Source organism: Macrobrachium rosenbergii, chromosome 48 (genome assembly GCF_040412425.1).
Source record: "Macrobrachium rosenbergii isolate ZJJX-2024 chromosome 48, ASM4041242v1, whole genome shotgun sequence".
NCBI lineage: Eukaryota > Metazoa > Arthropoda > Malacostraca > Decapoda > Palaemonidae > Macrobrachium > Macrobrachium rosenbergii.
The window spans coordinates 70,425,220-70,452,719 of record NC_089788.1 but is presented as its reverse complement, the minus strand read 5'-3'; the positions used below and the strand labels follow the sequence as shown (position 1 = coordinate 70,452,719).

Here is a 27,500-nt window from a genome sequence, read left to right as displayed (position 1 = left end):
GTCAATACTCGGCAAAGACTCTTACCTTTCTTATCGTCTTTCATCACTTGGAAGTTGTGATCCCGCGTGAGCCTTTTGACCCCAGCTGACCTCTCTTGATAGCAACCTTAACCCAGTACCCGCTTCTTTTTGTAGCCTTCGCAAAACGTGGTCCTGTCATGACCAACTTATTAAAAGACTATTTTATCTTTTAGCGTGACCGAGACTGTGTCGGGTCAGACTGAAGGGTCACAAAACCCGCAGTGGAGGTCACTAACGCCGGATCTCCAACACACAGGAAGCAGTGGATTATTCTCTCTCTCTCTCTCTCTCTCTCTCTCTCTCTCTCTCTCTCTCTCTCTCTCTCTCTCTCTCTTTCTCCGGTGTTTACACACGCACACACATTATATAATTACATATATATATATATATATATATATATATATATATATATATATATATATATATATATATATATATATATAATGTAAATTATTTAAAGTTTTGTTGTCAAGTCAGTGACTGAGCTCCTTGTGCCTTTTCCTTTCATTTGGCAAGGAGAATAGAAGCATCTTATCGTGTTAGGTTTCGTCAGTGTTCATTTTCCTCTAGATAACAAGGTCTGACTGGAAGTTCGACCAGAGAGAGAGAGAGAGAGAGAGAGAGAGAGAGAGAGAGAGAGAAAGAGGTCTGGCGCTGCCGTGCGGGTTGTCTGCTGCTGTGCTCTCCCCCAATGGCTGGCTGGTTGGTTGCCTGACCCCGTTGAGAGTGAGCGTTTGAATCCCTTCTCTTTTGGCTTCGCTCTTCATCTTCTTATCGAACCAGTTATGATATTTATTCGCCGGTCTGAGGAGTTTTGTCGTTTATGTCGGTGTTGGACGTTGCCATTTATCTCTTGCTAGGTGTTAGGTGGTCGAGAATGTCGGAGGCTGTAGTACTCTTCTGAAGCCGATTCCATTCACCATGTGTCGGAACGATTGTTTATACAGGCATTGGGAGTTGCCGCACACTGCCAGAATTTTGAAACCCGTGTTTGAAGTTCTATTTATACGAGTTTTTGGTCTTTCTTTGAGTGCCCTCCTTCCTCTTCTCTGCTTGCCGTAGTTCGAGCCCTTCACTCCCAAGAGAGTTTAACTTAGAGGAGTTTTTAAGCAAATTTGAGAGTGGAAAAGAACCAGGTGTCGGGAGAGAGACTTATCGTTAGCAAGGTGAATACGATAATGAAACGAGGCATTGTGTGTGTACAGAGAGAGAGAGAGAGAGAGAGAGAGAGAGAGAGAGAGAGAGAGAGGAGGGGGGAAGAGAGAGAATTTGCTTTGAACTATTGGCTTTGCATTTTACTACGAAAGTTTATAAGATTTTGCAAATGCCAACCACAGAACTTTATCCTCTACACAGTACCTTCAAGGTGAACTTGAAATGATGCCTTGATTTGTTTGTTATTGCTAGGGTCCTTTAGTTTTTTTTCTATACATAATACTGTGATATATTACTGCAGCGTATTTGATCTTAAACACCTGTGGCTACTAATGCGCTTTGTTAAACATTACACTTACCTTTATTGTTCGGTACTAGAAATGGTATCACTGAAGCGTATCTTGTTTGAGTATATTTTCTCATGAATCACTTATTTCAGTAATTTCCTTTGTATTTAGATTTTGCGAGGTTTTGATATTCCGTAATCTATTTGAATAATCTCTCTTTCTCTCTATAATATATTATTTATATATATATATATATATATATATATATATATATATATATATATATGTATATATATATATATATATATATATATATATATATATATATATATATATATATATATATATATATATATATATCACACGTTACCACAGGGAAAATAAGAGACGGGGTGTAGGACCTTATTTTTCACCTGTGGTAATGTGTGATAAATGAATCACGTACAAAAGTGACTATAATCATATAATATACAGTATATATATATATATACATAATATATATATATATATATATATATATATATATATATATATATATATATATATATATATTATTTATATATATATATATATATATATATATATATATATATATATATATATATATATATATATATTATTATTTATATTTTGTGTTACTTCATATTGTTATTGTCGACATTTTTGTTTCTTGAAACCTTCCCCAGTAGGTTGAAGTCTGCCGTGTCGCGTCAGTTCTACAGGTTGGCTTTCCAGTTGTCGATGCACGCGTTGAGAGGTTTCTAAGCAACTTGAAATTTATCTGATAAGTATATTTCTTTGGCGTCCCGATTAAATTTATGGAGAAATAGAATCAGTGTTGATGATTCGAACTTCCCGAAAGCCGCCAAACTCGAAGAGGTCACCAGGTAAGGGTATCTGAAAAGTTTCATCGGAATCCGTTCAGCCGTTCTTGAGACATTCTGCCAAGACACATAAGTAAACCCGGTGAGGGGTAGTGCCGTCAGTGCACCTCATGTGGTGCACTGTAGGCATTACTTAAAGTTCATTGCAGCGTGCCTTCGGTCCCTAGCTGCAACCCCTTTCGTTCCTTTTACTGTACCTCCTTTCTTATTCACTTTGTTCCATCTTACTCTCCACCCTCCCCAAATAATTGATTCATAGTGCAACTGCGAGGTTTTCCTCCTGTTACACCTTTCAAACATTTTACTGTCAATTTCCATTTCAGCGCTGAATGACCTCATAGGTCCCAGTGCCTTTGCCTTTGGCCTAAATTCTATATTCAATTCAATTCACTACATAAGTTTTTGCATTTGGTTGCCAGTAATATGAAGATTTCGTATTTATGTCACAGAATTTTACAAGTTTGATAAGACGTATTATTTACCCCGAAAAGATGATTTACTTGGAAAGGAGGCTTTGGGTACCAACGCGCAGTCCATTGTTATGGAGAGACGTGTGTGCGAATCCATCCCTAGCATTTAGCGTTCGAGAGAGGGCCGAGCTATTTCTCCCAAGGAGGTTAGTTTGCTTCCACCCCACCCCCCCTCCCCATCCATCCACCACCGGTACCTTTCTCTCGAATTATCCCAGAGTACGTTCAGTGTGTAAAGTCTCATCCCCTCCCCCCTCCTCTTGGGCGAAAAACTTCCTGCTCTATCCAGCCAGCCCTGTAGTCCAGCAAAAAGATAATTACGGCCTTTGTACGTGAGTGTGTTGGGACATGCTATAGTACACCAGCACTGCGTGGTTTCAGGTACTATAGAGGAGAGAGAGAGAGAGAGAGAGAGAGAGAGAGAGTGTCTCCAAATAAAGTACTTTACTGAAGAAAGCTCTCCTTAATGCTAAGACGAGAAGGTAAGTCATTTGCTAAATTTCGCGGAAAGGAGACAGATATGATAGTACACCAGCACTGCGGCGTGGTTTCAGTTAATATTACAGAGAGAGAGAGAGAGAATTTCAGATACTATACCGGGGGTTGGAGAGAGAGAGAGAGAGAGAGAAATCTCGTATTGCCTTGTTTAAGAAGACTCACCCTAATGCAAAAAATAAAAAAAAAAAGTAGGAAATAAGTCTTTTGCTAAATTTCCTCGAGAAGACAGACAAGCTCTTTCAGCTTGGAAGAGCCTCGTGAATCCGTCCGGGACGGATGACTGGAGCCCACCAGACAGGGAAACAAGACACAGAGACAAGCAGAGGAAGGAGACGATACGAAGAGCAACAGCGTATTTATAAACACAGCGAAACAGACAGACAGACAGACTCAGGCCCAGGTACCGAGAAGTGTACTGAGGTTGGCGTTACTGGCCGGGGGTGGGGGCGGTGGAGGGTGGCTGGTTTGAGTAGAAGTGGGGTGGGGGGGGGGAGGGATTGGATGGGGATGTGGAGGGAAGGGGGTGAACCGGAAGACATAACACCTGCATGAACTGCTTTTTTCGTCAAAGTGGCTCGAGGAGGAGGAGGAGGAGAAGAATAGGGAATATTAGTGCCGTTGGAAAAGGGGAGAGAGAGAGAGAGAGAGAGAGAGAGAGCGAGCTTGGAATAGAGCTAAGAATTAGCGGGTGGCGAAGGGGAAGACATAATAGCACGATAGAAAAGGGAAGAGGGAGGAAATATGGAAAGAGGTTTAAGAATTAATAATAGATAGATGGCATGGGGACAGATAAGTTTTGGTGACGATCGGGAGAGGAATATTGTCACAATTCAAATAGGAGAGATTGAGAGAGCCTAAGAATTATCAGGTGCCGAGGTTTAAAGGGAGAGAGCTGATGAGGTGGTATGATAAAGGTTTTTGGGGGTTTAGTGCAGAATAAAGTTAAGGAAACTTCATGCATTGTGGCGGAAAAATTTAAAGTCTGGTATACATTAAATTCAGATATGTTAAACGCTTGTATCTTAATAAATACGCTATATGAAACTGTATGAAATATTTGCAGGTTTACCCAAGCTACTGGCGTTACAGTGCCATAGGTTAATTGCCGGATTTGTATTAATAAGTTCATCTCAGTCGAATGAATTCTAGTTTGGCCTCAAATAGGCATGGCGTAGCTTTCTCAAGCCCTTGATGCTGGTCCTTGATTTGATTATAGAATTTGTTATTGCTTTGACATTTTTAGCCGAAGACGGTGTAGTACACACACGTCTTGAAGAAAACAAATAGGAAGTTATCTTTGCAGCATTAAATTTGTTGTTGTTGAGAGAGAGAGAGAGAGCTATCACAGTCGTAGCAATCAAAGTGGTCTCTGGAATTAATAACAGTATGCTTCGAAAGCAGCACCTACAACCTGATTCACCTCATTGCATCCAGACACTCGGGAGATTTTTTTCACTTCCCCCAGGAGTGAGACCCTGAGTGATATTATTACATGTGCGCATGCGCGCCCCTGTTTAGTGAGCATATGTGAGGAGAAAGGAGTAGCCTGGGTGTGCCAGTGTTGGTCTCTATGCATGAGTAGACAGGTACTCCTGACAGCGTAGCAGGAGGAGTAGTGGTAGTAGGGGTAGGGGAGTAGCGGAGTAGTAGTGTTTTGTACATTCCACATATAGAAAGTAGCGGTCAAGAGACGGGGTGACCTCTCGCATACCGCAGGTCTAACACTCCCTCGGCTACTGTTAATGGCTGTCTGCTTACATCTGTTCTGGGAGAGATGGCTCGTGCAGGTGTGTTTCGACTGGCCAACCCCCCCCCTCTCTCTCTCTCTCTCTCTCTCTCTCTCTCTCTCTCTCTCTCTCTCTCTCTCTCTCTCTCTAGCCTGCCCCTGGCTCCTCCATACACACAGAGAAAGCTGTGGGCGGGAGCATGGAGGGGTTTATTTATTATGCAATTGAGATTTTTTTTCCTCGGGAATCGTTTTCTCTGAGTTGCTCATTGAAATGAGAGAGAGAGAGAGAGAGTAGTTTATAATTCGCAACGGAAAATAGTAAAGTTAGCTAAAGCTAACGTGGTCCTAAATATTTGAACATGCATCGCTTGTATAAACATCCCCCATGTCATGGCATGTCGAATAAATTTTAGGCAGAAGTGTTCGTGTGAAACTCGACCTCCTGATCTGACCATCACCTGCAAAAACATGGACTTTCATCTCCTCTCGTAGGAGCCAAAGACTCCCTCGAAGAATTTTAGGAATGTCCCCAAGCCATTTAATCTGCCTCTGGTGATTTTATTATTTTTTTTTTTTTATTTAATCTTTTTCAAGGGTGAAAACCGCAAAGAATGGTGTTTGGCTTTGTTATGATGAAGTGTTTTGGCTAGAAATTATTATTATTATTATTATTATTATTCAGAAGAGAACCCTGTTCATATGGAACAAACCCACAGGGGCCACTGACTTGAAATTCAGGCTTCCAAAGAATATGGTGCTTATTAGAAAGTAAGAGAAGGTAAAGGGAAATACAGAAGAAGAGACTTCACTTATTAAAAATAAAAAAAATGAATTAATAAAAAGTACTAGAATGCAAGCGGAATAGCGAGGTATCTTTTCGGTGGTAAAGAAAGAGGGTTCTTCCATGCGGGCTGCTGTGGTAGGAAATTACACCTGTCAGCAGCTCTGCAATTTCCCCAGAGGCTTGGCTCTGAGGTAACCATGCCCTTGAACTTCAACGGTAGAAGAACATAATGTTTCGGTTAAGCCTGTCTGTAATCCCAGGGTACATTTTTTTTTATAAAAACTTTTTTTTTTTTTCTTTCTTTCTTTTTCCTTCTCAGCTTGGACCATGTACCCTTTGGACAATGACAGCGGTAAATGATGGACTTCCTTTCCTGGTGAAGAAAGCATTCGTACTTAGTTTCAGTTAGGTTGTTTATTATTATTATTATTATTATTATTATTATTATTATTATTATTATTATTATTATTGGTGAGATACTCCAACATCACAAGAAGTGATAAATTCAGTTATATGGATTGTTATAAATGGTAGTCTCCACTTTTTTACATAATGGTAGTAGTATCAGATTGAGGTTTAAGATGTTTACAATGTACCCGAACGGTGCTGGAAAGATTCTAAGTAACACTTCGCTTTTAAAACCCTGGTAACCTAGGAAGCTGTGCGCGTGTGGGCCTAAAAATTCTATGACGAAACCCCCCGACTCACTTGGAGCATATAAACTATGATCGTGTTGCTATCATCATAGTAATATTGAAAAAACCAACAGAAATATGGGACGCACATGCAACAGGTGTTGATCTCGGGGCTACCAAGTGAGAGGTTAGGTTGAAGCGCCTATGCGAAGTATGATATTTCAGCGACTTGTTTCTTAACAAGGGAAAGCAATCGTAAAAACATTTTACTGATAATGATCTCCAGCCAACCTACGCAGTTCTATCGTATGGAGATCTCAGCAGCACAAACTCCGTGGAATCTGCGAAATCTGATACTGCCAGGATCTCTACGGCTTTTGACAGTGGAAGGCACTTTGCATAATCTACCAAGTTTGTCGAGAAAAAATACGGGCCGAGCTATAGGTCGGGTGCCGTGTGGGTATTCGTAATTTTTAACGTTAAACTCCTCATCCAGTTGTTGATACACAGTATACTCGTTATGTTATGTAGTTTTATTTTAAAGCTAACAACCTGCGCTATTCAGAAGACTTTGTGACCTTTTGATCAAAGCTTTAGTTATTGTGGTGCGGTTAAGTGGCATTAGTGTTACCTAATCCACCAGAACTGACCCAGTTAAACTGTCAAGAGAATCAGTCGGGCTTGTTCAATTGGGTGCAGTTTTTTCCAAGGACAGAAATATTTTATATTTGCTGATGACTATATATGTATGGTTACATATATATATATATTATATACATACATATATATATATAGCATGTTTTTGATCCTGAAATAATCATATATCACAAAATAATCATAAGTTCTATATAGAACAACTTAAAATTATATTTCTATATGACACGTGGTAAGTTTTTTTTACCGAATGTTTTGGAAATCCCCACCCAAAATATGGTGCATTTATAGAGCAAGGTTACGCATTTCAACTGTAGGTTTTATTATAAAGGAATAAATAATTTTCCTAAATGTTTTTTATGAGTTTTCAGGCAATACGTACAGTTTGTAGTTGACTAAATAGGATTTTGTTCGTACGGTTAGGGTGCCACAGTGTTTAAAATACCAGTGCACGAGATATTCCAAGCTTTTGAGAGTTATTCATGTCCAAGCCCTTACCGCATTTTTGCGTCTGAGATCGCTAGAAAAACAAAAGCACTAATATCCCATTTACCTAGTACCTCGACGTCACCTGCACCTAATGTTTGGTGTATCAGCGTCACCTGCACCTTAGGTTGGTGTCAGGTACTTACGCAGTACCGTTAGGGGAGTGCGCTATCAACTCTCTCCCACGAATCCTTTGTCATTAGGAACTCGTAGTTGGCAGGTCTTGACGAAATACGGGGTCAAGAAATGTTTTTTTTTATTAACGATAGTGTCTGAGCAGATTTTTCTGGCTGGTAATGCTATGAGGAGGGACCTGTTGTCTCATTAAAAGTGACATGAGAAGCTAAAAGGAGTCCTTTGTTCTCGGAGACAGACCCGCATAGGCAGACGAGCAATCTAGCGATGAATGTAGGGTTTTGTCTACTAAAAACTTCATTGTTATTGAATACTTTGTGCAAGGGGAGAGAGAGAGAGAGAGAGAGAGAGAGAGAGAGAGAGAGAGAGAGAGAGAGAGAGAGAGAGAGAACTGTGGCCTGTGGGTGGCTATTATTGTTGTGCGAGTAGATCCAGTAATAATGCTTTTATTGTAAATTGTTTATGCTGCGCTAAAGGTCAGCACTTTCAAGACTTGCTTTTCATACTTAATTGGGGCTTGAGCAATACAAGAATGCTCTCTCTCTCTCTCTCTCTCTCTCTCTCTCTCTCTCTCTCTCTCTCTCTCTCATTCAGCCTTGGGCTCAAGTTCAAAGAACGATTCTCAATTCATGTCTGGTTCTCTTGTGTGCCTTTCAAATGCCTTTGGGTGAAGTTCAATTTTGACATGTAGGAAAAACTAAGGAGGGTTTAGGGAAAACTAAGGAGGGTTTAGGAAACACTAAGGAGGGTTTAGGAAAAACTAAGGACAGTTTAGGAAAAACTAAGGAGAGTTCAAGAAAAACTAAAGAGGGTTTAATGTCCAACGGAATGCCTTCGCTAAGTATTGAAACAATTTAATGAATTGTGTTCACAAGGTTGTGCTTACAGCTTTGAAGTTGCATTTGCAGTGCAAGGTAGAATCTGTCTTGCTAGTTTTCTTGGGCAGATAACGCACCTGGGAAGATGCTGATGCAGTTGAACACGAACGCAGAACACGTACACACACCCACAGTTGAAGGGTGAACTGTATTTGAAACTTTCTATTGTGTCGAAAAGTCTCTCTCTCTCTCTCTCTCTCTCTCTCTCTCTCTCTCTCTCTCTCTCTCTCTCTCTCTCCAGAGCACACAGGACGCATGCCAAACTCGACCTGGATTGTATATCCAATTCTGAAGCTAGAACTTTGATGACTTTCAATGACCAATTCAAACAATTGCCGAATTCGCTTGAGGGAAGGCGTGTATAAGATATTTTCCTCAAGGCGTGTATAAGATATTTTCCTCAGTCGGCGGGTTGAACCTCTCTCTCTCTCTCTCTCTCTCTCTCTCTCTCTCTCTCTCTCTCTCTCTCTCTCTCTCTCTCTCTCTCTCTCTCTCTCTCTCTCTCTCTCTGTTTCCTTAAGTGATTTATAATGAGCAGTGCATCTTCAAGTAAATACTTATAATGCTGAAACCGCAAGACTTCCACTAATATGATAGGTGAGGTATGTAAACGGCCCTAAACTCCATGAAAGAATAAAGAATCTTAGAATCTTATCATTACAGTGATATGAAATGTAGGGAAACTTTCATGTTAGAATCGTATATTTTTGCAAATTTTGTATTATGTAAATCTTTTTTGTACTGAAAGTAATGTAAGAAGGATTAGGAAGCGCAAATCAACTTAAGTTGATCTTGTGAAAGTTATCGTTGATGCTCAGGTGATTTGGTGTAGCTATAGGTAATAATCCAAGCTCCCTAAATAATGTGTTATAGACGGGTCTCTTGTTCTAAAGGATATGTATATAGAAAGAAATTAAAATTTAATTGTAAAAGAAAGTAGAGGTGATATCTGTTGAATGATTTCTCCCCTGGATTAATGATTATATCCTTTAGGGATGTGGGATTACCAGATCTAGATAGAAATGACTTACCAATAATTATAGTCTGGAATTGTGATATTTCTTTTAACAAAGAAACCCAGTACAAAGGGGAGGCTTGACATTTTGACCCATGTCATGTCTCTGTCGTGTATGTTTGGGTCTTGGCCAGCATTTTCGGCGCTGACTCCGTCGGATGTTTTAATTAAGTCAACGTCACAGTGGGCACGTAGATAAACCGGTTAAACACCTGATCACTGTTTCAGCATTTTAACGGGTGTCCCTTGTTTTTGCGGCCGACGAAGGCATTTGCTAGGCATTTTGCGGTACTGATGGGATTCCTGGGCCACTCCTGTGAGGTCCCACCGCAATCAGTTGGCTCCGAGGGTGAAAATTCCTCTTATATAAGTAGGTTCTCATTACAATGCAGCATATTTTGGTAATATCAAATATGGATTGTACGTGAAAGCGTGAAATGATAAAGCTGTATGGGCGTATGGGTATGCAGTTTGATTATTGATAGAATTACCCACGTCATATATAGTGCAGATCGTCATTTATATTTCAATAGAGTTGACATAGTACTGCTTTTCAGTGAATATGACGGATTGGAGGTTGTCAGTGCTTTGGTCTTTGTGTAAAATCATCGATTTAGTATTGGTGCAGTTCAGTGCCTTGATGGTGGGTTAGCACATTGCCGAGGAAATGGTGTACTCCAGTGCTTCGGTAATGGCTGTAGTCAGTCCCTTTGGTAGTGGCCCTCTTCAGTGCTTTGGTTTAACCTCATAGTAAAACGCAGTACGCTGGTTTTCTTGGGGGAGGCAGTTCTGGTCATCACGACCTTCAGCGTTTGGAGGGCATCCGGCTGAGAGGTCTGCTTCGTGTGATACATTTTAACGCTTTTATAAGCAGGCGGTCTCTCCTCTCCCCTCCTCCCGGCCTTGGCTTCAGCGTAGCCAGCAGTGCCCATGCCCTGCCTGCCTGCCTGCTTCAGTTCAGCCAGTGATGCCCATGACCCCTGCTTCAGTTCAGCCAGTGATACCCATGGCTCCTTATTAGATTTAGTTATAGTTTCCTGACGGTTCATAGAAATTTCGATTCTGTTCTTTCGATTCAGGCGCACGTTCCCCGTTTTGATTTGTTGCATTAACGTGCACTTTTAAATAGTAATGAGGCAGGGTTGAGGCTGTCTCTTAAGGAATCATGACCTCGTTTTGGTAATGCTAGACAAATGAGGGGCGAAGTTGTTGTATAGTAGGTTGGAAATTGAAGATTTATGCATTATTATTTAAAGTAGAGTCGAAGTAGATAGTCAGAGATGATGGAAAATAGATGTGGGAGACATGAACAGAATGTTGATTGATAACATTGGGATCCCTATATCTCCAGATAAAAAAAAAAAAGCTACGTCAAACAGTGAACGGATGGTTGATACAAGTCGGGGGATAGTAAATGGGTAGATGGAAAAAGGATGCAGAGAAGGCACGAAGGAATGAAAAAGATATAAATCAGAGATAACTTCGGAGAACAGAAAGAAAGGATGTCATGGGTTAAGAAAACGAACGGGAAAGGGCCGCCGTCGAAACCGACCATTTCGGAGAAGAGTAGAAGAGGAAGAAGATGGATGATTGATGAGGCGATGAGATAAAGACGAGAAGTCGGATGATGTTGATCTCCGAAGAGGGGAAAGAAATATGGCGATAGTTACGAAAGCGGGCAATTAAACCACGAGGACATTGCGTATGGTAATTTCTCAGAACAGAAGAGAGAGAAGAAGAGACACTGGATATGTAGCCTCCTTAGGAAATCGACAATAATAATAATTCCTCTCCGTGTGGGTCCCCGAACCGACCATTCCCAACATTAAGCGATTACACCCGTGAAGTGGGAATTAGTCGCGGCTAGAGAGACTGTTCAGGCAACCGGCCACTTTGCAATCTCTCTCTCTCTCTCTCTCTCTCTCTCTCTCTCTCTCTCTCTCTCTCTCTCTCTCTCTCTGCAGGGCCCACGTTGCTCTGCAATACCACTGTGATTATAACCAAGGGACCCGTGTTCGATTCGTGGACGAGACATGAACGCGACTGATGCTTTTTTCTTTTAAAGCCAGTATGCCTTCGTTGACCTCAGCCGGGTATTATTGTAGTACCTGGTTGTTAGTCGATTATTATGCGTCTCAGCTGGGCTTCAGAGAAAAATGACAGCAGCGGAACAGTGCTACGTCAAAATAATTACGATCTTGTCATAATTGAAGATTCTCTCTCTCTCTCTCTCTCTCTCTCTCTCTCTCTCTCTCTCTCTCTCTCTCTCTCTCTCTCTCTCTCTCTCTCTCTCTCGTTTTCCATCCTTTTACTGAATCCTCACTTGTTTGTTTGGGTAGAGGAGAGCCATGTATGGCTTCGAATGTATGAATAATTGATGAATATAGTGTGCTTACTTAAGAACTTTTACTACTGCAAAAATATTGCAATAAATAGACTTGCAAACTTGTATCATTCTATGTGGTTCTGTGTACCATCATAGGATACATGCACAGTTGGTGGAGGACATGAGATACCTTAACGTTAGGACTGTCTTTGAAACCGTTGATCTGTAGGTGAATCACTTGTTGATACATTTCCGAAGTTAATAACCTTTACACTTGTAATTTTGTTGGTAAGATTGGTAATATATATATATATATATATATATATATATATATATATATATATATATGTGTGTGTGTGTGTGTGTGTGTGTGTGTGTGTGTGTGTGTGTGTGTGTGTGTGTGTGTGTGTGTGTGTGTGTGTATGTATGTATGTATGTATGTATGTATGTATGCATGCATATATATGTGTTTGTGTGTATGTATGTATGAATATATATATATATATATATATATATATATATATATATATATATATATATATATATATATATATATATATATCTTATTAAAGTTATTTATCACGCCGTATTTTCTTGGTAACTTTATTTTTCTTTCAAAATATACCGTATTGGTACGTTACCAGCGCATGACAGCTAATATTTTTTTAAAGTTGTATAATGCTATTTAAATCGCATTGCATTATTCATTATGATAATCGAGATCACCTCTGCTGTAAATAATTTGATTCATTTAATAATCTTGGAAAACCCAAGATCTGAGCTGAATTTTAATAATGTTTTCACGTGAAAAAATAATGTATGTAATTTACTGGGTTAAGTACGATGAGATGCGATGTTGAAATGTCAAGTCCCTGAGGCTGAATAATGGTAAGAAATTTTCTTTATATTATAATTTTTATACGTTTTGTGACAGTATGATTATGCTAGCATTCCTTAATGCTTATGAAGGTACATTCATGTTCTGAATTAGGTTTTGAATACAACATATGGATTTAGGCAATAAATGCTTATTTATATGTATATATTTGTTTCTTGTGTTGCAAGATGCTTACGAACTGAAGGCTCGCGTGTCAGAACTTTGTCTACGTACGTTTCACTGAATTCATGATTGCGTCGGTGTCATTTCGTGTCACAACTGATGTTAGGGACGTGTACTTTTTCCATTTAGACTCGTCTTCCCTTAATAGCTGTCGCATTTGTTTTTATAAAACATAGAGGAATTTAACGCAAGATTTCTCCGGGAGATTGTCAAATCTGAGAACTGCTTCTTGCATCAATCTTTACTCGGAATGCTCTATGGAACATATTAAAAGACGCCGTAAGCTTGCGTTTATTCTCTAAAATGCCAGGAAATTTGACACGAGAACGAGCAATAGCATAAATAAGGTTCTCTCGTAAAGGGGGCGAATTTGGAATACTGTGTCCGCGAGCTAAGAATATGCTCAACTAGATCCCTTGAAAGTACAGGTTTTCTTGTGAAATAGATCAGATGCACGTCGTCTGTAGAGGGTGCTTGTCAGAATCGTGCATTACGATTTATTGCAATGTGCAGTTTCCATGTAATAATAGGAGAAGTATTAGCAATATTATTATATTATTGATGATGGTTTACATTAAATAAATGTTGTAATTACCAAGTGAGCTAATGCTGAAGTTTATTTTTATATTAGCTCTTGTAATTTTTTTGCCAGGTGTTATTAATGGCCATATACATGTGATGACTCTCTCTCTCTCTCTCTCTCTCTCTCTCTCTCTCTCTCTCTCTCTCTCTCTCTCTCTCTCTCTCTCTCTCTCTCTCTCTCTCTCTCTCATTGCATTACAGTCATCATTAATCAACCAGTGTGTATATTTAATAGTAACCTGAATAAGTCCCGGGACATCCTGCTGTAAGAGCCAAGATGAGATGACTTGGCCATGTGTGTGGGACGCCAATATAAATCGCGCATTCTAATTACATCCAATTCTGAAGTTAAATCTAACATGCTCAGTAAATCATTGGGGCATAATAATTTCCAAATCTGCATAGAGGAAAGTCTCGACGATGCAGTTCTCAGCCACAGACGTGAGACGAGTGGGAACGCGTCCCAACTTCGATCTGGACAAGGAAAGGACGGTATGGGCAAGCGATTACTAAGAACCCAGCCGGCCTCTGTTGACCTTATTAGTGAATTGTGTATGTGTTTGTTGGTCGACTTATGTGGGTCGTGGATAGTCTAAAGAGATAATGAAAAACAGCTGGAGTGAGTGATCAGCCATAACAAAATGTAGATCACATAAATCTCGTCGCCTTTGGGCAAAGTACTTACTATCAGGGAAGACTATTTTAGAAATTTGAAATGATGACGTTGAGGTAGATAACCTTATGAGTTATCTGAAAGAATCTGGTTATTTTAATGAGATGTGATTTCAGTATATTTAATAAAGATTTCAGTCATATTTATTCTTATACTAAGTATATATTTTGAATATAAAAGTTAAATATATACTTATTCTTTATTGGTTCTGGCTAATATCGTTCTTCATTTTTGACGTTCATATTTTAACACTAGTATATCATCATTTACCTATTCATTATCAATCATACCATTAATTTATATATTTCACCATCATTACGGCGCTGAAGAATACTGATGGGTTCCGGCGCTTGGTCTTCAAGACCTAAATTTCATAATCAGTCAATCAATCATATATCTCGTAACGATGGCCACTCCTCAGTCAGTTGGGTGAAACCATAAGACTCTCTCTCTCTCTCTCTCTCTCTCTCTCTCTCTCTCTCTCTCTCTCTCTCTCTCTCTCTCTCTCTCTCTCTCTCTCTCTCTCAGAGAAATGGGGACGTGGCCCTCTCTACATTTCCCATCCACAACATCGGTGGCCTAAAGTTGAGAAAAGAAAAAAAAAAAGCTATGAAAAACGGCGGTGGGGTTGACAGTTTAATATGGCCGCCGCTCGCATATCGCTGTTTGTCGGGTTTTGTGGGAAAAGGAAGGTTTCTTGTTTGATTTTTCTCAGAGAGAGAGAGAGAGAGAGAGAGAGAGAGAGAGAGAGAGAGAGAGAGAGAGAGAGAGAGAGAGAGGATCCCAGTAGTGTTGGAACTGGTCTTTGTTGACATTGTAAATGAAGGTTGATTTTTTTGTTTTGATTTCCTGAGAATGAGAGAGTATAGTAGTCTTCAAGCAGACATGGTAGTTTGTGAGGGACTGCTTGATTGCTTGCAAGAGTCGATTGTAAGAGGTCGTATTAGAGAATATTCCTCTTAGTCTGGATATAATGTTATCGTTTTAGTCAGTAATGAACAGATGCTGAAATCACATTGGGAATTGATTGTAGGTGACTTTTTTTTTTTTTAGTATTGTAAGATATTAAAGAACGATCATCACGTGTCATGCTTCAATCTAAGATAAACCTTTTGCCAGATGTATTGGATCGAATAAGAAAAGTCTGAACAGAAACGTTAATGAGATTTGTGTCGGCACTTTTGAACCAGAGAAGTTCTGCGCGGAAAAATGACCCTCTTGCGAAATGCACTATTACAGTCTCTTGAAAGTCTGGGGCATTGGAAGTCATTATAAGTAAAAATAAAAAAAAATGGGCACCACTAATGTCACCCTTCATGATTTCACTTCTCATATTTTAGACGCCATGACATTTTATTACCGACCTTTTTTTTTTTTTTTCCTGCAGAAAGAAATTTACGACACTGGCCGTATGTGGCATAAAATTTAATGGCCGCTGTTTACTTTATATCGCGACCTATGTGAATACATAACGAGGAATGGGGTAGATATAAAAGGAGGGGGAGAAGAGTGCCCCCATACACTACACACACATACTGCACACACACATACAAAAGTGCCCGAATAACCAGACGCTGGTGTTTGTGTATGTGTACACCCAAGGGTTGATGCTGGTGTGCCAAACGTTATGCCTCGTTCGTTTCCGTATTTGCTTCTTTGGATGTTTGTAAAATATTCCTTTTACTGACCGATGAAAGTCCTCCCGAGGTTCGTATTTTACGTCGAGTCCGTTCAGGACAGACTCGAGAGGACACACGAAAAGGACGCTTTGCAGGACAGCCGACGGAAGGAAGTAAGGTAGAAAGATTCTCACGATGGCAATTTGGCAACTCCTCCTGTGAAGGAGGGAATGAGAATGGTAGGAGACGGCCGACTTGATGAATGCCTGTTGCCATCATGGGGTCGAAGAAATGGGTCCTTTTGGCATCTCGTGATCAAGTGGGCTCCGAAATACGTGAAACGTCACTGATGGGCATTTGCTATCGGAGGCTGGTTTCATGGAAGCTGGAACTTACCCTCTTCTGAGTCTCTTTTGATTGGAAATGATTCTGTCTATTTGTGGCACTTGTGACTTGGGGTGGGTCAGGAGAGTCAGTCGCTTTGCCGCCGCTGAAGTCTCTCTCTCTCTCTCTCTCTTTCTCTCCCCCAACCCCCTTCTTTTTAAGTGCCAGACGTGGATGGCTGGTGGGGAGGCATAGTGGCACTCCTGTCCTGCCTCGCCTTGCCCTGCTCGCGCTCGCTCTTTTGCACACACACACACACATACACACACACACACAGCCTCCCCTTCCTCGTGATTTTGCTTCCCTCCCAACTCAACAACACTGTTGCTACTACTACCACCACCACCACCTCCACCTCCCCCCCTTACTCGTCCCTCTCCCTCCTTCCCTCCCTCTCTCCCTCCCACTACCAATACATCCACTACTACTACTACTAATACTACCAGCAGCCCCACCATCTTCATGGTCGTCACTATTACTGCCCTCCCCCAACCTTCTCCCAATACACGCAGGCGCACTTCCTTCGCTGTACACGATGATGTCTTGCCCTCTCGCCATTTGACTGAACTAATTTTTGAGTTAACGTCGAAACCGTTTCAAATTCATCTCAAATTCATTCTTATCAGTATTGCCTTCTGGTGGTGATTCTTGTTCTTTGGAAACCCACCGAAGCCTTAGCAATAGAGTAATGAATTTCAATATGTAATTGACGTAATTACCGATGACTGACGTTACTAGAGCCGTGTGAGTGTCTGGGCAAATCTTGCCCGGTGCCGGTGCTGTAGAGGTCCCCAGATGCTGGAAATTGGGCCGTAAGGTTCTTCTAGAAACTCGCCGAAGGTCTCTTCCCAATTGGGCGAAATATTGCTAGACTTGGGGAAGCGAACCAGACCTTTAAAATCTTCATCAACATCCTAAAAAGCATTCGTGGATGTTATTGAAATGAATATTGTTTGTCGTTAAAATCTTTATCAGTATCTCGACGGTTATTCGTTGATGACCTTGAAATTAATATTTTTTGTTAATGCTCTTGTGTCCATTGTAGTTTGTTGTTTATATGTGACATCTTGAAGGTTTTTGGAACTAGCTTCTTGCAGAATGAATCCCTTGCAGAATATACAACCAGTTAAAAGATTGCAGGCTTCATAAATATGAATAGCTCGACAGGCTCGCTGTACCCTAACAAATCACTTTAATTTCCTTACTTTGAAGTTTTTATTGGCATTGTGAATTATACCATCATTTACTGAAAGCTAATTGAACCCACTCAGAGGCGCGTTTATCATCAATTAAGGAGATAATTGCTTCAATTATTAGCTCTCTGGCCTTACTGGCTTTTAGCCCTTTCAAGACTGGAGCTTGAGCTTTCTCAAGCTTCTCAGTATATTAAGGATATAAATGAAGATAGAACTTGCAGAGTAAAACGTTCATTAACATCAAGCAGACGCCGTTGATTGTAACGTTAAAACCGTTATTGTAAAACGAATGCGAATGAACGTGATTTTTTGTTGAAGGAAATTATATATTTTTGCCGTTCCATCAGCCGAACGGTTATACCCCGGTCATCTTGCCTGAAACGTGATGCTTAGTATGCAGTGAGATAAACCAGAATCGCACAAAAATACTTCCTCGGTAGATTTTTTTTTTCTTTTTTCGGAATGTCGCATTGAATTTACATTACGAGGAAGGGATTGGCCTTTGAGATTACATGCTTATATATTGAACTAAAACTGACAAGTGTGTGGTTTTGTTTTGTCCTAGAGGGATACTGTACTGGGAAATGTGTGTGTGTTTGTGTAGGAGAGCGAGAGAGAGAGAGCTAGCTGTACGTGCGTATGAGACAGAGAGAGCGAGAGAGAGACCTGTATGTGTGTGTATGTGAGAGAGATAGAGTTCCATGTGTTTGTGTATGAGAGAGAGAGTGAGAGAGCTGTACTTGTGTACGAGAGAGAAAGAGCTGTATGTGAGAGAGAGAGAGAGAGAGCGCTGTACGCGTGTGTGTGAGAGAGAGAGAGCGCTGTACGCGTGTGAGAGAGAGAGAGAGCGCTGTACGCGTGTGAGAGAGAGAGAGAGAGAGAGAGACTGAGTTCCATGTGTGTGTGTGTATGAGAGAGAGAGAGAGAGAGAGACTGAGTTCCATGTGTGTGTGTGTATGAGAGAGAGAGAGAGAGAGACTGAGTTCCATGTGTGTGTGTGTGTGTATGAGAGAGAGAGAGAGAGAGAGAGAGATTTTGAACGAGGGAGCAGGTCGCGGAATGTTGGTCGTTGGTTACCATGAAAATCTGTTTATGCGAATAGGCGCTGATGTCATGATCTGAAATTCGTCTGTTGGGAGAACCGCGGGAGACCAGCCTCATGCAGGCGGCTTCCGGAAGAAGTAGAAGAAGAAGAAGAAGGATAAAAAAAAAGAAGTAGAGGGAAGACGAAGGCAATGGGTAGAGAGAGACTGTAATGGTGGAGATATCAAGTTCTAAAAAAGATGGACAGAGGTTGACGTTGGGGCCTGTGATGTGCAGAAGGCGCTTTGCGCCGACCTTCAGACCTCAACAACTAATTTCCTGATGATTGGAGCTCTTATTATGTGAAATGTAGCTATGTGAAGACGACGCTCTGCTTGTAGTAGCTTGGTTGTAGGCCAGAGGTTGTTTTGTTGTGCCTACAAGTGACAAGTAGGTTGCAAGGTTTGGTTATAGGTAAGATTGTACGCAAGTTACCATCTTTGAGATTGTTTAGTCTCGTAGAAATCCTTTCACCGGAGATCAACAAAACTGGTAGTTGAAGATTGGAGGATGTCAAAAACATTAATGAATTTGTGAGGTTTCATGGAAGGTTTTCCGTGGTATATTCTTGGTACGGGTCACATTCTGTAGTTGATAATGCAGTTGAGAACACGCCAGTTCAGTTAATTTAAATCCGACGTTTATTAGAACGTCCGAAAGAAAATTAACGTCAGCATGACATCTGCTCATGTCATTTTTATTTGTTCATAGCGAGTCCCCAGTGAAAGCACCAGGCATGTTTCACCTGTTGCGTATTAATTGAGCAATATGATGCCCTTCGGGAGATGCGGGATGTGTTTGCTTCTTGCTGGCGTTGCAACGTAGCCTGCGGTCTCGTTGTTGTTGTTGTTGTTGTTGTAACAACCTGACTTTTGAAGAAGTGGTGCAGTATGTTAACGAAGGATTCTAACATTGAGAATCTTGAATCTAGCATATGACAATGCATTGATTAGTTGAGCAATCGGCATTTCAGTCTACGTCACGTTGTCTCGTTGTTTATCCCCGTAGGAGGGTAACGCCTTCAGTGCACCTCATGCGGTACACTGTAGGCATTACTTAAGGTTCTTTGCAACATCCCTTCGGGCCCTAGCTGTAACCTCTTTCATTCCTTGTACTGTACCTCCGTTCATATTCTCTGTCTTTCATCTTACCACTCTCTCCTAATAGACGATTCATAGTGCAACTGCGAGTTTTTTTTTTTTTCGGCGCTGAATGGCCTCATAGGTCCCAGCGCTTGGCCTTTGGCCTAAATTCTATATTCTGTTCTACTCTACTCGTTGTTTATATGGTTTTCTGGAGTAAAGTTATATGCATAGAATTTTAACTCATAAAATTACGAGTGATATTTCTTTCCTTCAAATTTTGAATGACACAAAACCTATGACTTGCAGTCAGTAAAAAGGGGAACACTTTCATAATTACAGGTATTTACCGTTTTATTCGATAGATTAGGTCAATGGAGCCTTTCTTTACATAACCGTCACCGAGTCTGTACCAGAGGCCACGGTATGATTGCTTTAATTGCGTCCTAATTGCCAGCCTAATTTAGGCGAATTGCCGCTGGTAATTAGGTTAGCAACAGCTGACAATTTATAAAGATTGGATGTGATGTCTTGATTTTGAGGTCTGTCTCTCGGCTGATCGATGTTGAATGTTTAAGTCCTGAGTGCACCAACATGTACAACATTGTAAGGAATAATATAATTTCAGAGTTACAAAGAACGAAAAGATGTGTGGCGACGAAGTAACTTTACAGAACAGGGATGCTTAATCTCTGTGAAACGAATGGCACGCACGAACCAGAGGCACAGATAATGATGGTGATATGGAGAGTTCGTTACTGAATGGGAGGAAAGATTTGTCAGATCCGGACTACTTCCGTGGGCAGTCATAAAGAGCGCTTACGCGAAAAGTTATTCGTCTTGAGCAACATTTCGCGAAGCAACAATGGTGAGCTGTTAATTTGGCTCCGTTCCGGCTTAATATGGTTTTCATTTTAAGGAATTATTGTCAATGTACCGGAAGTGCTTAAGAGAGAGAGAGAGAGGGAGAGAGTTGTGTAACAAGAAGAACAAAGCTGTTTATCTTGGTTCCTCTCCGAGTTGATATGGTTTTCATTTTAAGAAATTATTTCCAGTGGCCCGGAAGTGCTGAAGAGAGAGAGAGAGAGAGAGAGAGAGAGTTATGCAACAAGAAGAACAAAGCTGTTTATCTTGGTTCCTCTCAGACTTGATATAGTTTTCATTTTAAGGAATTATTTTCAATGGCCCGGAAGTGCTTGAGAGAGAGAGAGAGAGAGAGAGAGAGAGAGAGAGAGAGAGAGAGAGAGAGAGAAGGATTGTGGCGGTGTTGCTTGTCTCTCTCTCTCTCTCTCTCTCTCTCTCTCTCTCTCTCTCTCTCTCTCTCTCTCTTCGTACTGTATCTTTTTTCAAGGGAACACCTTCCGAACGCCAACCTGTATTATGAAATTTGATTCTGTTTTGCAACAAGCGAAGTTGTTGTTCCATCATCATACTAGTTGGCCCAGTGGTGCTGCTGCTGCTGCTTCGCTCAATCTCACGCGCTCGCTCTCGTCTTCTCTGGTTTCTCTGCTAGGTGTAGGCTTTGGTATATTCTCTCTCTCTCTCTCTCTCTCTCTCTCTCTCTCTCTCTCTCTCTCTCTCTCTCTCTCTCTCTCTTTCGGTTTCTCTGCTAGGTATAGGCTTTTGGTAAATTTGATCTCTCTCTCTCTCTCTCTCTCTCTCTCTCTCTCTCTCTCTCTCTCTGTTCGGTTTCTCTGCTAGGTATAGGCTTTGGTATGTTTTTTCCTCTCTCTCTCTCTCTCTCTCTCTCTCTCTCTCTCTCTCTCTCTCTCTCTCTCTCTCTCTCTGTTCGGTTTCTCTGCTAGGTATAGGCTTTGGTATATTTTTTCCTCTCTCTCTCTCTCTCTCTCTCTCTCTCTCTCTCTCTCTCTCTCTCTCTCTCTCTCTCTCTCTCTCTCTCTCTCTGTTCGGTTTCTCTGCTAGGTATAGGCTTTGGTATATTTTTTCCTCTCTCTCTCTCTCTCTCTCTCTCTCTCTCTCTCTGCTAGGCATTGGCGTTTGGTATATATTTTTGTTCTCTCTCTCTCTCTCTCTCTCTCTCTCTCTCTCTCTCTCTCTCTCTCTCTCGTTATTGTTCGTGTTTGGGTTGTATGTGGATGCCGTGGTTAAGCTCTGAAAGATTTTCGTATCTATAATTAAAACCCTCACCGTAGGGGGTTTGTGTATGTACGCGTATGTGTTGGTATGCGTGCACGCGCGCAGTTCTCAGGAATTCACGTTGGCGCTGTAAATTCTTGTGCAGTTTTGTTGTACATCGTCTTGTCTGAGGTTCGACAAGTCCTTGTTGTTGTTTGAATGCATTCTCGTCCATGGTCTCTTGTTTGTTTGTTTTCGTCAGCGGCAACACCCTTTGAAGTCTGCGATCGCGAGGATGAAAGATAGTATTTATTGTTTATGACTTCCCGATAATGGACAGAATATCGCGGCCGATAGCACTGGATGGCAATAACAGTTCTCGTAACAGCTCCCTAAAACATTTCTCAACGAGGTTTTCCTTCACTGAAGTCGCTTCATTAACATGTAAATTCTAGACGTGGTTAAACTCTCTCACACTCTCTCTTCACCCCAGCAAACGCTTTAGTTGAGCTAACAATGCCTCCTTGTGACCCCAAGTCATTTCTTAATTTAGTCTGAACGACGCTTCGCAGGATGTACACAACTTCAGAGATCTCCCTCCTTTTTTTCCTCCCAAAGGTTCTGTTTCAAAGCGCCGTTGAATTTCGCTCGGAAATCGTCGCCATAGCCAGAATCGTCTCGGAATCGGCGAAAGGTTTATAGTTTCAAAGAGGGAAAAAGGCAGAGCATCCAAATGAAAAGTGGTTAACCGCTACCACTATCTCTTTCTCTCTCTCTCCTCTCCTTCTCCTTCTCTTCTCCCTGTTCCTCCTTCCCTCCCCCTCTCATTCTCCTCCTCCCCTTCTATTACCCGACTCCTCTCTTTTCTCACTAACCCCTCCCTCCTCCCCCACTTCCTAGCGTCTCCTCCTTATAACCCCTCCCCTCCTCGTGCCTATCCTTCACTGGTCACATTGAAAGTTTCTTGTATCAAGGGTCGAGTAAGAACTGTTGCCAGTTAGTTACTATTAAAACCCCTTTTTTTGTGCTTTTGCTTTTGTTTTGCTTGGCGCTTGTTTATTTACAGAGTTGGCATTGTTCACGACAGTGTACTAAATTGCCTGTCTCTCTAGCGTTGACTGTTTGTTTTCGTACTTTTATTTTATTCTATATTTTTCCTCTAAACCAGCGACAATTGTGAGAATTCTAGATCTTTCGGCCTTTGGCACCATGTGGAGATGCCAGTTTGTCACTTTCGTGTCGATAGAGGTGCCGGTTTGTCGCTTTACTGTTTATGGCCGGTCAGAAAAGACGCTGTCTGTTTTCGAGTTGTTCGTCTGGTTTAATCTTTTGTTTATGAAAAGGGAAAGTTCTGAGATGGGTTTCAGCTCTTCATTCATCTGGCATGTGTTCTCCTCTAAGAGCGTAGATGTTGGTTAAGATTAAAAGAGGTTTCAATTATTATTTACTCTCAGAGTAGCTCAAGGTTCTTTTCGGAAGTTTAGTGGTAGACAGAGAAGTCTTGAAGTTATTTGTATCTGTGTTTATTGATCAGCAGTAAAGGTGCTTCCGTCTCTTTTATCGTGTCTTATTTCATTGTAAGTTCAGAGCAAAGTGTAATCAATCATCTTTCCGTTTGCTTATCTTACTTCCATAGATCCGTAGTACGTCATTTGTGAGCCATTCCTATATTAAACAATTTCAGCACGGTCTCATTATAATCATTATTATTAAAGGCGTAATTATGGGTCTGTATACTTGAGGCCATGAGATTTATGACAAAAATATGAGGCCATCTTCTGTCGACACCGCTCTCAGTTGGGCACATTGATGTTAGGAATTAGGGCACCTACATCTCCCAGTGCTTTCTCGCAGTCATCTTAATGCCCAAAGACGAGTTTCAGGTTTTATATTTATCTTAATTTTTATCTAATTAGATTACAGGAACGTGGTCCAATTTCTTCTGCAGTTATTACTTCCATTTGGTGACAAATTACCTCATCTTAAGAGTATATCATTTCCCCCCGAACACCAATAGAAAACATCGCTGATAAAGACCCTCTTTGCTTTTCTTTTTCGAAGGTTCGATCTCCTGTGGGGTCAGGTCCCCCTCCCCTCGGGTCCCATCGGAGGAGAGGCGGTTCGCCGGACCCCCGGGCGTCTCTGGCTTCCAGCAGAACACGAAACCAGCCTCCGAGAGATTCTCCCAGGTCGTCACCCAAAACTTCTCCGAGATCTTCACCGAAATCGTCGCCCGTTCGGCAACTCCACAGGGAGGTGAGGAGGAGAACTGTAGGCATTACTTAAGGTTCTTTGCAGCGTGCCTTCGGTCCCTAGCTGCAACGCTTTTCGTTCTTTTAACTGTACCTCCTTTTATATTCTCTTTCTTCCTTCTTACTTTCCACCCTCTCCTAACAGTTGATTCATAGTGCAACTGCGAGGTTTTCCTCCTGTTACACCTTTCAGACCTTTTACTGTCAATTTCCGTTTCAACGCTGAATGGCCTCATAGGTCCGAGTTCTTGGCCTTTAGCCTAAATTCCTTATTCCATTCAATTCAATTCTTGTGCATGATGTCTGAGACAAGACTTGTTTGATTTTCCTAGAATCATTACTACCCTAATACTAGTCTCCTTGCATTCTGATACATTATCTATTTATTGATTTATTTTTTTAAATTTTTAAATTTTTAATAAGTGAGATCTTTCAGTATTTCCATTTACTTCTTCCTTATGAACATTCTTTGGAAGCTTGAATTTCAAATCAATGGCCAGGGCCTGTGGGCTTGTTCTATATGAATAGGGTTCATTTTCTAAATAATAATAATTTTGTGTTGTCATTTTCTGATACATTTTTGTGTTAGGATGCCGTAACTGTTTGTTTACCTTTGTGTCAAGCGATGTTCGAATGAAACGTATTTTAGATGTAATATCAAAATTACCCGTCAACTATTATATGCACAGTTAATCTTAATAGAATGCATAGGTTGAAGTATTTATCAGTTAACACTGATGTCTTTTTCGGCATTTATATATTTATTTATTTTTATTTATTTATTTATTATTATGTTTTTTTTTAGACATTGCTATCACCTCACAGCCTTTCAGGCAATTTAACTAGGGCACGTTTTATAGAACCTATTAGCTTCTTGCTCCCGAATTTTCACACCAAACGGCCAATATCGACGGCAACTGGGGTTCTCAGTAATTAGTTACTTTGTCGCCAGTATGTCCAAGATGGCCAAGCAACTTGGTCGTGATTCCGCCTCCTTGGACAAAAATACATCGATGAATGTGAGCTTCCTTTTCTTGGATTAGGCTTCACACTTTCCTTTACCCCTGAATAAGAACATGAAGTTGCCATTTCCGTCGACTTTATTATAAAAATTCCTTCGCTTTATAGGATTCATTTGATTTTATTTAGCAATTTGAAGCTTCTCAAAGTAAAAGATATTGTTCAAGAAAAGGCGTTTATTGCTCAGAATTCATGTAGTGGGACTTGATGCGTATTCTGTTGTAGACAAGCAAGGAATGTTAACAACGAGGTCATTGCAGGTTGCAAATGGCCAATTCACTTACTAAAACAGCCTCTTGTTTAATTTAGTGTTGGTGACTGGAAAACATTCTAAGCTTAAGAAACCGCATATTCATAATGTATTTTCATAACTTTTCCCATTGGTCATCATGTTTGGTCCCATGTTTAGTCAGTTTAAATAGCATGTTTTGGAGTGACGTCAGTCATTTCTGTTCTTGACTGAAATGTGTAGGGTTCTTGATGGCATAGTTAGGAATTATTGACTTAGTTATGTACAAATTCTGGCCCTGGTTCTCGTATGTTTTTGATATATAACTCTTTATCTTTCCTTCTCAGCGGTCTATGAGCCCAGGCTCAAAGCGGTACATCCCTCGAAGTGGTGTGGGCGTTTCCAGCCGAGTCCATTCTTCAAGAGTTACCTCCACTCCTCCGTCTCCTCCCGTGAAGCGCACGACCCCGCCCACCTCTCCCAGGGTAAGGCGGCAGCGGTCTCCCAGCGGGGGAGCGTCCGCCAGGAGGAATCCGTCCCCAAAGGTCGGCGACATCATCACAGCAGCCAAGACCCGCCCGAGACGGACTGCTTCCCCCGTCGCAGCGACCAGGGCGCCCTCCCGGCCGCCCTCGCCAACCGTCCTAGGAGCGGGAGGGTTCGGATCCCACGCAGGTTCCTCCTCGTCCGCCCCCAGGCCTCCCTCGCCCAACAATACAGGGGGAGGCCTGGGGGGTGCCAACACAGGTAGTGGCAACCATAGGCCACCTTCACCAAACACCCCAGGGGCAACGGGAGGCGGTGTCCTGGGAAGTTCCTCGAGTCATCGTCGACCGCCTTCACCCACAGCTTCGTCCGGTAACGGCGCCGCTCGACCGCCATCTCCTGGGGGGTCGAGACGTCCTCCCTCACCCAGGGGAACGTCGCCGAGGGGAAGGGGCGCCTCGCCAGGATCGCGCGGGCCCCCCATCAGCGAGGAGAGCCTCGCGGCGAGGGTGAAGAGGGCGCTGAAGGCCCGCCTCTATCTCCTTCACCAGCCTGGGCCGAACTCCTTCACCGTCGGGGGAGATTCGCCCACGCACAAGTACAAGGTCATCATAGGACCCCAGGTAAGTCCTGAATTACTTTTTTGTTTTGGGAGGATTTTGAATTAAATGTTTGAATGATTTGCAAGATGGTGTGGTCTGAAGTTTCTCTGATTGATGATTTAAGTGGGAATATTAAGGGTGATTATTTCTCCGTCTGTGCTTGTGTGTTCAGATATTTTTGGTGTTCAGAACACCAAGCACCCGAATAATTTGAATTTCGGCGGACAGGTCAAAGATCAAAGTGCTTGTTAGAACGGTGGGAGAACTTTGTGCTCTCGAAATTGCAGAAATTGGGTAAGTATAGTTTCTAATATGTGCTTTTAAGTATAGTTTCTAGTATGTGCTCTCGTGTGACCCATTTATGAGAGAATTTGGACATTTTATAAATCTCTTGCAAGGCTAGTATACTATACGAAAGCGAGTCGCTAAAAATTTCGTTTCTCTTAGGTATGCTTGTAATATCAGATTGGCTTGACTTTTCTTTAGTGAAGATTGGTTTAGGCCAAAGAAATACCTAATAAATCCTAACGATCAACGTAAGCATACCACGATAAACATTCAGCGAAATTTATGATATTCGGGTTGACATTTAAGATCACGTCCAAGACGGAAAAACATTCAGTAAACTTCAACCGACGACCGCTAATGGAATCCTAACATTGATAGGGTACAGATTTCATATTTCGTCAGAGTTCTATGAACCGTGTGGGCTTATATAGATACTTTCCCAGTTAGACACAACACATTCGTTGTGGGGGGGGGGGAAATCTTCTACAGAAGTTCATCTGCCAGCACCAGATGTGAGCTTAGCGTGGGATGCGCCAAACCCATCTTATTGAAACAGCTCTCATTATCTTGCAAAAGAGAATTCGGGGTAATTGGGATATTAGGAGACGGAAGCCTGCCTCTCTCTCTCTCTCTCTCTCTCTCTCTCTCTCTCTCTCTCTCTCTCTCTCTCTCTCTCTCTCTCTCCGCATACTCGGATCGTCGACAATCTTGAATAGCTCCTTACTCGAGAACGGTGACCCCGTTTATTTATTATTATTATTATTATTATTATTATTATTATTATTATTATTATTCAAAAGATGAAGCCTATTCATGTGGAACAAGCCCACAGGGACCATTGACTTGAATATTCTTTAGGCAGCTGCGGGTTTTATCCGTACTCGTATACCTCCTAACAATTAAGCGACAAG

At 41.4% G+C, this 27,500-nt stretch overlaps 1 protein-coding gene across 1 annotated transcript in view; it reads left to right on the top strand.

The window, feature by feature from the left end:
- The window catches only part of LOC136831510 (mitogen-activated protein kinase kinase kinase 1-like), a 133,585-nt gene that overhangs the window by 49,042 nt on the left and 57,043 nt on the right, over positions 1-27,500 (top strand). Inside the window, exons 3-4 of the mRNA XM_067092052.1 lie at positions 23,774-23,968; positions 25,561-26,322. Coding sequence (XP_066948153.1) covers positions 23,774-23,968; positions 25,561-26,322 — 957 coding nt within the window. The remainder of the gene's footprint in view (positions 1-23,773; positions 23,969-25,560; positions 26,323-27,500) is intronic.